General features: G+C 43.1%; 1 protein-coding gene and 1 pseudogene across 2 annotated transcripts in view; both read right to left on the reverse strand.

The window, feature by feature from the left end:
- Nucleotides 1–1,123, reverse strand: part of TSR2 (TSR2 ribosome maturation factor) — a 7,809-nt gene extending 6,686 nt beyond the window's left edge. Inside the window, exons 1-2 of one of the 2 annotated variants that reach the window (XM_006729961.3) lie at nucleotides 1,005–1,123; nucleotides 752–842 (exon numbers count right to left, since the gene is read on the reverse strand). In XM_006729961.3, the coding sequence (XP_006730024.1) occupies nucleotides 752–842; nucleotides 1,005–1,088 (175 nt within the window). In that variant the 5' untranslated portion in view covers nucleotides 1,089–1,123. Of the gene's footprint in view, nucleotides 1–751; nucleotides 888–1,004 lie in introns of both variants that reach the window. The other variant, XM_031024428.2, reaches the window with a different exon arrangement.
- A 3,935-nt stretch (nucleotides 1,124–5,058) lies between these two features.
- On the reverse strand, nucleotides 5,059–5,630 carry LOC102736126 (peptidyl-prolyl cis-trans isomerase A-like; annotated as a pseudogene).
- Nucleotides 5,631–11,007: the final 5,377 nt, after the last annotated feature.

Genomic DNA, 11,007 nt, shown 5'->3' on the forward strand with positions numbered 1-11,007 from the left:
CCCGAGTGTAAAGGCCTACTTACTTAAGTGGATCCACCACTAGATGGTAAACTTCCTTGACAGAACTCTGCCTAATGTCATCTACAAGACTAAATACCTGAATAAAGAATTTTGTAAAAATCTTAATATGCAAAAGACCCTCTACAGGGTCCCCTATTCTTACACGACCTTCAAGACACATCAAAGGTGTAGATCTTTGCTGTCCAAATAACCAAATGTGGTTACTGAGCACTCAAAATGTGGCTAGGCACACGGCAAACGTGCTAAAATTGTAAAATACCCACCAGATTTTGAAAACTTAATACTAAAAAGGGATGTAAAATATCTCATTAGTAATCTTTTATACTGAATACCTGCTGAAATACTTTAGATATACTGAGTTCAGTAACAATTTCATCTGCTTCTTTTTACTTTGTTGAAGCGGCTGCTAGAAAATTTTAAATGACATGATGTGATTCGCACTGTATTTTTATTGGACAGTGCTGAGATGGGTACTTTAATATCCATTTCAGGAATTAGGAAACGGAGTCTCAGGTAAAATAACTTGTCCAGAGTGATACCGCGGGTCAATGGCACAGCCTGTAAGGCATCAGAACTCAAGATTCTGACTCCCAAAGCCTGTATTCATTCTACTTCGACCTTAGTTAGGTACCATCCCACAACTGTTCAAGAGGAAGTGCGTGCTCCCTAGGACCCGCCTCCTCCTCCCCACGCCCCCACAGACAGGTCGCAGCGCCTCACATTCACTCACCATTGCGGAAGAAGTACTCCTCTACTGCACGCCCCAGCCACTCGGCCTTCTCCTGGCTGTGCACGCCCCCGAAGCCATTCTCCACAGCGATCTGCGAACATAGGCCCGAGCCCACCACGTCAGCCTGGAAGCCGGCCTGGGGAGGTGTAGGGTTGGCTGTTTATGCGGCCCGGTGGAGCCTCAGGCGCGAAGTCCAGCCAATTCCTGTTCTGCCCCAGACCCTAACCTTTATCCTAGCCGTGGCCCCACTCACTTGCAAGGCCGGCCAGGCTTCCAGCGCCGCGCGGACGCCAGCCCCGAAGAGCGCCCGCGAATCTTCCCCAGCTCCTGCCATCATCCGGCCTCAGACCACGTGATGCCCAGGAGGCCCAATCGCTACGCAGCACGGCCCAGGCCGAAGGAGCCGAAAGCCGAACCTGAGAACGCCGATGTGCCTTTCCGCGGACCTGGCAGCAAGACTAGAGCAATAGAAAGGTCTGTCAGAGCAATGGATGACATCACCTCGGTTACGCCTATGTAATAAACCAAAGGAAGCCAGGAGTGGAGGTCGCGCGGGGCCATGGGTTCTTGAAGAATGTGGGAACTTAATAAAGATACGGATTCCAGACCTTGGAACAGAGGAATCAACCTCAGGGAGCATCGCCTTAAAATCCGCATTTTAAAAAAAAGCATCCTAACACCCATAGGACACTGCACCCAACAGCAACAACAGAATATACATTTTTCTGAAGTGCACCTGGAACGTTCTCCACGACAGACCATAGGCTAAGTCATAAAGCAGGCCTCAATAGACTTTAAAGGGATTGAAATCATACAAAGTGTGTTCTCCCACCACAATGGAGTGAAATTAGAAATCAATAACAAAGAAATTTGTGAAATTCACAAATATGTGGAAATTAACACACTTCTAAATAACAAATGGGTCAAAGAAAAAATCATGAGGGAAACTGGAAAACAAATTGAAAGGAATGAAAACGAAAGCACAGCACACCAAAATTTATGAAATGCAACTAAAACAATGCTTAAAGTGAATTTTATAGCTATAAACACCCATATTAAAAAAGAAGAAAGATCTCAATAACCTAACTTTTCACCTTAGGAAACTGGAAAAAGAAGAACAAAGTAATCCCAAAGCAAGCAGAAGGAAGGAAATAATAAAGATTGGACAGAAAATACATGGAACAGAAAACAAAAGCTATAGAGAAAATCAGTGAAACAAAAGTTGGTTATTTGAAAAGATCAACAAAATTGACAAATTTTTAGCTAGGTTGGCTAAATAAAAAAGAGAGAAGACTCAAATTACTGAAATCAGGAATGAAAGAGGTGGCATCACTACGAGCTAGCCAAAAAAGACTACATATTGTATGATACCATTTAATATGAAATGTACAGAATAGGCAAATCTACAGAGATAGAGAATAGGTTAATGGGTTGCCCAGGTCTTGGGGAGGGGGAGAAATGGGGTTTCTCTGGGGGGAGATGAAGATGTTCTAAAATTAGATGTGTGATGGTTGCTGTTGGGGGCTGAGTTGTGTGTCATCCCCTCCATTCATATGTTGAAGAGCTAACCCCCAATACCTGAGAATGTGACTGTATTTGGAGACAGAGCCTCTAAAGAGGTAAATAAGGTAAAATGAGGCCTTAGAGGTACATGCTAATCCAATATGATTGGTGTCCTCATAAGAAAAGGAGATAGGGCATAGAGAGAGACACAAGATACACAGAGAAATGACTCTGTAAACACTGAAGGTAGACATCTGCAAACCAAAGAGAAAGGCCTCAGAAGAAATCAAACCTGCTGACACCTTGGTCTCAAAGCTTGAGAAGTTCGAGAAAATAAATTTTTGTTGTTAAAGCCACCAGTCTGTGGTACTTTGTTATGGCAGCCCTAGCAAACGAATACAGTTGCACAACACTGTAAATATACTAAAAACCACTGAATTTTACACTTTACATGGGTGAAATTTATGACATATAAATAATATCTCAGTAAAGCTGTTCTTAGAAAAATAGCGTAGGTGCTTTCCTCTCACAGCAAGGATTGCAAAATTTGGACTAGACCATGTTAACAAACAGTACTGAAACTTCTGTGCCTGGGCCTGTGCTGAATGCTGCTGGGTTACGCATGGGGTTTGATCAAATGCCTAAGGAGTTTACAGTCTGTCATGCAAGACTGGCCAAGGACCCTAGAGAATGATCAGTGCTCTGGGTGAATCTAGGTGTTAAAGGGCTTGAAGCAGATAGAATTTTGCAAACTGTGTTTAAGAGAAATAGTACAAATTAGGTATGAAAGTATTGCTTTATTTTTATAAAAGAAATCACAAATGTTACAAATTACAAAAATTTTAAAAAACTGACAAATACCATAAACATTCTCAAACCCCCCCAAATAAAATATTTTTATCAATTTTTTGACTTGCCTCTCCACTAATTTTTTTTAAATATCTTATTTATTTATTTGACAGAGAGAGAGCACAAGCAGGGAGAGCAGCAGAGGGGGAGGGAGAAGCAGGCTCCCCCGTGAGCAAGGACCCCTGTGGGGCTCCATCCCAGGACCCTGGGACCATGACCTGAGCTGAAGGCAGCTGCTTAACCAACTGAGCCACCCAGGCGCCCCATCTCCACTAATTTTTGCTTTGGTTGCAAGCTCCTTGATACCCTCTTCTAAATGAATAGGACAATTGTTTTATAATAACATTTGCTAGAGAGAATACAAAGAATTCAATTGAATTCAATGTCATTCAGTTGATAAAAATTTTTATTGGTAGGTTAGAAAAGTTTTGACTTCACAATTTGTTATTAGTAAGGTAAATTTTAAGGTTGTTGTTAAATTTGGGGGAATCTCTATCTAGTTTCTTTACATGTGAGCTGTAAAATTTCAGAGTATTTTAACTGTTCTTGTGCAGTGACAAATCTTAAATGCTCTTCCAATTGACAGTGCTCAATAATCAGGGACTCGGAAGTGGCCTGTGTAAGTATGGGGTGCTGAGGCTTAAGCTTTACTAGTTCTATAATAAATCCATCTCTGTGCAACGTGAGGAGAAGGGAGCACAGGGGGCTCATGAGAGTCCAGCAGAGGGGGCCCCTGACCCAGCCTCGGGGCTTGTGGCAGACTCTCAGAGATGATGCTTGAGCTGATTCTTAGAAGTTTGAGTGGAATTTTGCCAGGTGGTGGGATGTGTTACTAAAAGAGAGAGAGAGAGAGAAAGAGACTTTCATGCTGAGGAAACAATGTATATACAAAGACACAGAGGCAGAAAACAACATGGTGTGTAATGATAACCATGAGCGTTCCCAGGCTGATAACTTCAGGAGCCATGAACTCCTACAGAACTATTGAGACTCATTCCAACAGACTCAGCAACTTAAACTGAGTTCAAAGAAGCCCAAAGATATTGAGATTAATCACCTCTGCATGAGTTTCCAGGGTCTAAGGCCTCAAATGTATATGGAGAGAGTAGGTAAGATGCTGGTCACCAGTTCCAGTGTGTTGTGGAGGTTTTTCCCACACCACCAAGTAATTCTCTGACATCAGCTGTGTGTCCTCCAATTCAACTCACTTCTGATACTGCCTACCTGGAGATAGCCTCTGATCCCACAGGTTAAAGGTTCAGTCTTACAAAACTGCCCCCCTCCACACACACACACACATCACATGCCAAACACAAGTGCAGGTTGTCACCTGCCCTTCTGACCAAAGAGCTACATATGGATGGGCACAACAACCCCCTCCTCTGGTTCAATTAATTTGCTAGAGTGGCTCACAGAACTCAGAGAAACATTTTACTTACTAGATCATCAGTTTAGGGACACCTGGCTGGCTCAGTCAGAAGATCATGTGACTCTTGATCTTGGGGTCATGAGTTGGAGCCCCACACTGGGTGTAGATAGATAAATAAATAAACTAAAGTTTAGATTATTGGTTTATTATAAAAGGATATAAGTCAGGAACAGCCAGATGGAAGAGATGCATAGTGCAAGGTGTGTGGGAAGGAGCAGGGAGCTTCCATGCTCTCTGTGAATCTCCCTGTGATCATCAACCCAGAGGCTCTCTGACAGGGTTTTTATGGAGGCTTCATTACATAAGCATGATCAGACATTGGTGATTTGTTGTTGGTGCTGTTGTTTAGCTTTTATTTCATAATCATAAACTTCATTCTGCAATCCAACTAGACTTGGAGTAAGGAAAATATGGAACCCAGAGAACTGCAGCAAGAGCACAAAGATTATAGGATATTTCGAGCAGATGGAGGTGAAGGGGTGCTCTCCTGAGCTACAGAAGGAATGGTCTGGAGGTTAAGATAAAACACAAGTCAAATTTATTAGATTTGTCCACAGTCAGCAATGGTGATCTTCTTGCTGGTCTTGCCATTCCTGGTCCCAAAGCGCTCCATGGCTTCCACAAGATTCATGCCCTCGTTCACCTTGGCAAAGACCACATGCTTGCCATCCAACCACTCAGGTGTTGGCAGTGCAGATGAAAAACCGGTGACTGTTCATGTTGGGTCCAACATTTGCCATGGACAAGATGCCAGGACCCATATGCTTCATGATGAAACTCTCATCATCAAATTTCTCCCCATAGATGGACTTGCCACCAGTGCCATTATGGCGTTTGAAGTCACCACCCTGGCACAGAAATCCCAGAATAATCCTGTGAAAGCAGGAACCTTTATAACCAAATCCTTTCTTCCCAGTACTCAGAGCATGAAAGTTTTCTGCTGTCTTTGGAACTTTGTCTGCAAAGAGCTGCAATCTGTTAAAACAGCTTTATGGATTAGATGAGCAGTCACTTCTTGGTTTCCAGGTCCCTTACCTCAAAGGAGATGCAGCCCAAGGGCTCACTATCCACGGCAATGTGCACAGTGTGGTTGACCATGGCTGGTGGCATGGGAGGCTCCAGGGCAGTGGTGTCTGCAATGCCTTTGGTGATTGAATTCAACCTCCAGCCCCTCTCCTCTCCCAAGAGGACTGAAACTTCCAAACTTATAATCACAGGGTTGGCTCTATAGGCAACCAGCCCCCATCCTTTGTTACCTACGGGCTTTCCAAAAGTCACCTCACTAACATAACAATAGATACCTTTTACCGTTCTCATCACTCAGGAGGTTACAAAGATTTTAGGAGCTCTGTGCCAGGAACAGGGTCAAAGACCAAATATGTATTTCTTATTATAAATCACAATATCACAGTAGATCTTCTAGAAATATCTACACTTGGAGCCCCACTCTGGGCTCCAACAAACCAAGACCTCCGAATGAACCCTGAGATTTAGCCTTGAGACTGAAGTCCAAGGTTGAGTATACTAAGTGACAAACTTCACCTTTTCTGTGCCTTGAACCCATCTGGCAATCTGGTGAAGCCAATATGTCCCTTCCCAGATTAATGATTTTAAGTGCATAAAATAAAATCTAGGTTACAAAGGAAACCAATTATATTAAAATATAGTTATCAAAACATTACAAAAATTAATTGTAATATACATGTTTCTTTATTAATGCCTTAAATACAATGCTCTACTAGTAGGTTAGCAGTTAAGTGACTACTGTGATTTCAAATTAATGATGATTGTAAATAACATTTTAAGAGATCTGCTATTAGGGGTGCCTGGGTGGTACAGTCAGTTAAGCTTCTGATCTTGGTTTTGCTCAGGTCATGATCTCAGGGTCGTGAAATCGAGCCCTGCGTTGGGCTCCATGCTGAGCATGAAGTATGCTCAAGATTCTCTCTCCCTCTCCCTCTGCCCTCCCCCTCTATAAAGTAAACAAATAAATCTTTCTTAAAAAAAGATCTACTATGAAAAATATGTGTGTTGGTGACAAATTAGTATTACTGCTAATACTACTGTGGTTGGTTGCCTACATTTATTATTGAAAGAAATGCCTAATTTCATTGGAGGTTAGTGAAAATAAGATGTATTTTTTCACATCTAAATGCTCACTCAGTTCTATGCATGACACTTACTCTACTCCTACTCTAGACCTTATTCTACATTTCAGGCTAGATTAAGTGTACATTTCAGGCTAGATTAAGCCTTCAGATGAAGAGGACCAGATTGATGTGGTAAAGACTGAACTCCCAAAACCTAAGCCTAAACTCAATTCCCAACATGAGACCTGAGACTAAGCTCCAAGATTAAAACACAGATTGAGTTGCCAAACTGAACTGCTAGTGTCTAAATGCAAGCAGGTGCTTCCAGATAGAAATTTTTCATACTAGAACCCAGCCTGGAATCCCAAGACAGAGCCCACCAGACAGAGATCCCCAGGTGAAGTCATCATACTGAAATTCCCTAGGCTTGGCTCCTCAAGCTAAAATATCCTGGACTGAACTCCAAAAATCTGATTGTCCCAAAGCAGGCCAGACCCAGCCACCCAGACTGAGCCTTGAGCCCGGCAATCACTTGGTGAGAGGCTCAGTCATATCTTAGACCAAAAATCAGGCTTCCATATTGAATCCTTGGGCGTTTCAAGAGTGAACTGTCAATGTTTAAGCCCTCAAAGTCATGTCCCTGTAATGAGCTTCTAGGCAGAGGCATGGGATTGAGACCCTAAATTTAGCTCCTTGAAGGAGGATAAGGATGATATCTGGAAGTAGTCCAAGGCTGAGTTCCCAAAAGGACCCCTCACATGCTGAGGCCACAGATACCTCTCCTCACTGTAAGTATAAAGTGAGCCCATGTTCTGAAACAAGTTCCTCCAGAATGAAAACCTAATGTCTGAGCCCCCAATTAACGTGCCCAGAATGAGCCCTAGAGGGAATCCCCAGAAAGAACCACCACTATTTATCCAATGGTAGCCATGAGAAAGCATCTCATAGACTTTTTATTTTTTTATTTTTTTAAATTCTTTTGTTTTAAAAAGATTCTATTTATTTATTTGAGAGAGACAGAGACAGAGAGAGCACTAGCAGGGGGAGAGGCAGAGGGGGAGGGAGAAGCAGACTTCCCGCTGAGCATGGAGCCCAATGCAGGGCTCAATCCCAGGACCCCAGGGTCATGACCCGAGCCGAAGGCAGACGCCCAATCAACCAAGCCACCTGGGTGCCCATCTCATAGACTTTTTAGACTTCAGGGAGCATAAGTAATCAAGTGCACAGCTGCTGTGTTCTGAAATCCATCCCTACATTTCTGCAAAAACCATGCTTCCCACAAGCTACTCCTAGCCTGAGTATGGCAGAGATACTTTGATGACTTTGGTTCAGGAATCCCAGACAGCCTTGCCAACCTTCCTTGAACTGCACAGCCGTCTAGAACACTTCCATTCAACCTCTCCCCCTTCTCTCCTTAGCTGGGTCAGACTACACTGTGTTCTGATAGCTCTCTCAGCTTTCCATGGCACCTATCCCATTTTTTGTCATGGGCATTTCCCCTGATAAAATCTTGCTCATTTAATCCCATCTTGGTGTTTGCTTCTCAAGACTAACATGAGCTCCTGAGCATGAGATTGTGTTAATTGCTCCAGACTGAGCTTCCATTTTTAGAATGAGCATATAGATGGAGATCAGGAGCCACGGTGTTCCCAGATGAGCTAACAAGGTCTCAACCTCAAACTAATATCCCAGTTTGAGTCCTCAAACTTGTATGGAAGAGGGAGCAATCTAGGTGGACTCCAGAGGCTGCCAGATTGAACTCCCACTCTCAAAACTTTAGGTTTATGTTTGTAGAATTAGCTTCCAAGACTGAGCCCTCAGTCAAAGTGCCCCAGAATGAATTACTAGATTATCCATTTAACTGACTCCCCTGAGGAAGCTCCCACACCAAAGCCCTAGACTGAGCTCCCAATATTAGAGCTCCTAAGACATATGCCAAAAATGGATCTCCAGATAGGTATGCAGAGAGAGGGGGTCCTTGACAATTCAGACTGAGGACCCCACACTGAATTCAAATATGATGAATAAAGGCTGATCCCCCAAATTGAGCTAGTTCTCTTAGATTGAGCCTCCAAAAGCTGGGCTCACAAACCCAATGCCCAGAATGAAGCACCAAACTAGCAATTCAGAGACTCAGACATACCCTGGACTGAGCCCAAAGGTAGAACACCAAAAATCAGGCTCCCAGACTGAACTCTTATATTGAAATACTAGAATGATCCCCTAGTCCTAGTACCCCCAGACTGAACTTCCTATAAATGGAAGACCAAGAACGGGAATCTGTAGACTGATTCTACCAGACTGTCTACAGACTCAGAAATTGAACTGAATCCTTTAATGTAAGCTTCTAGACCGAGGTCCCCCAACTGTGATCATGGAACTGATTTCCCAGAATGAACTTCCAATCTCTCAGACCCTAAATTCATACCCCCAGAATGAGTACTCAAAATGGTATCCACAGAATCAGGGGCTTAGACTGAGAATCCCAGGCTGAGACATCTGTGCAGCAAGGCTGCTAGCTTCACATTCCAACTTACATTTTCCCTTTTCTCCTTTGGAACAGAACCCATATTTTTAGCTGGGTGGACATAAGTCCAGCTAAAAGACTACATTTCCCAGTACCCCTTGCAACTGATGACCATGTGATATAAGCTTTGGCCAATAAGATTTAAATGGAAGAGTGAGGCAGTTCCTTGGGACTGCTTTTACATGAGAGAAATAAAGGCTTCTATCTTGTTTGAACCATCGGTATTTGTTGGCTCTCTGTTACATGCAATTACATCTGATGCCAGCTGAGCTCCCTTGGCTGGGCTGAAGTCTGATGCACAACGACTCAGCATTCTAAGCCCAAATCCTGATGCTGAGCACCTAACAGTGAGTGATCCAGACAGAGCTCCTGACTGATCAGTACAGTGAGACTAATCCCCAGTACTAAGCTAGCAGTGCCTTAGCCCTTAGACAGGCAACCATAAGGTAAGTGGTTCAGTTTCTAGACCAAATCCCCCAAAATGATGTCTCCAGAACAAATATCCTGCCTGAGCTCCCTGAAGAAGTTTCCCAGATTGTGTACAAGAGATAGTTTGCAGAACAAAGTTTCAGATCCCCATACTGAGGCCACACTCAGCCCCCCAAAAGGAAACTCCTTACCAACCTCAGAATGAACCACTGGATGGAGCACCAGTCCATTACATCCACAGTAAGCCCCTTCACTGTGCCTAGTAAACAGAATCCCCTAATTGTAGCCTCCAAACTGAGTTTTCCAGATTAGAATTCCCAGATAAATCTCTCTGAAGCTGATCTGCCAAACTGAGGTCTCAAGATCAAGTCCCTCAAGCTAAAACTCCAAAATCACGTCCAATGATAGCACTAGGTGGTCTACTCAGGTTGTTCAGTTGAACCCAAATATAGGCCCTCAGAGTGAGTGCCTAGGCTAGGCCCCCAAATAGATTCCACAGATTGAAATTTTCAGATCAAGGTCCTGTACTAAAATTGAGATAACCAGTGACAATGTCAGAACTTATCTGAGTCCTGTCTTCCTGGAAAACAGCCATGGTCCGAAACTCCTCCACGCTTTGTGCTCTGAGAAAGGACTACCAAGGACTTTCCTGCTCCCACATATTCTGAGATAAGACTCAGCTCTCCCTTTCTTCAGTGACTCAGATAAGATCAGTCCCTACTCTTCCTAATCACCCTGTAAGACTCCTAGACTGTCCACCCTTGTCTACTTGCCACCATAAAATTTCAGTCTCCCTTCCTTTCCTTTAAGACATTTCTCATTAATGTATGGTCTCTCTATTGCAATAGGCTGAATAAAAATATCCCCTTAATTGTCCAGTGTATTCTGTCTTTCATGCCAATCTCAGTCCTCACATTGAAGTACATTGCACTTAAATCCTCAGTGCCTCATTCATTCATTCATTCATTTACTCATTCACCAAATATTGATTGAGTGCTGAATATATGCCAGGCACTACATTAAGCTCTGAGCTAACAAGGCTCTGCTTTCACAGAGCTTACATTCAAGTAGGATAACAGGGGAGGGAGGAACAGTTTTTAATATGGTGGTCAGGAAAAACACTTCTGAGGATGTAACATTTAAATTGTTCCCATAAGGAGGAGATAGAAGGCCAGAAGAAGATGGTTCCAAAAAAGGTAACAAGCACAAAGACAAGGATAATGGAACTTAGTATGAGAGGAAAAGAGGTACAGGTGTGAGGTGTGAGGTGTGTGACAATGGCAAGGGCCTTGTTAGTCCATGGCAAGAAATTTGAATTTTATTTGAAATGCTATGGAAAATGTTCTATGCAGGGGAATAAAATGATATGATTTACCTTTCTGAAAGACTACTCTGGCTACTGGGTGGAAAATGAATTATAGAGAAGCAA

This window comes from Leptonychotes weddellii, chromosome X (assembly GCF_054177405.1).
Source record: "Leptonychotes weddellii isolate Sample4059 chromosome X, ASM5417740v2, whole genome shotgun sequence".
Classification (NCBI taxonomy): domain Eukaryota; kingdom Metazoa; phylum Chordata; class Mammalia; order Carnivora; family Phocidae; genus Leptonychotes; species Leptonychotes weddellii.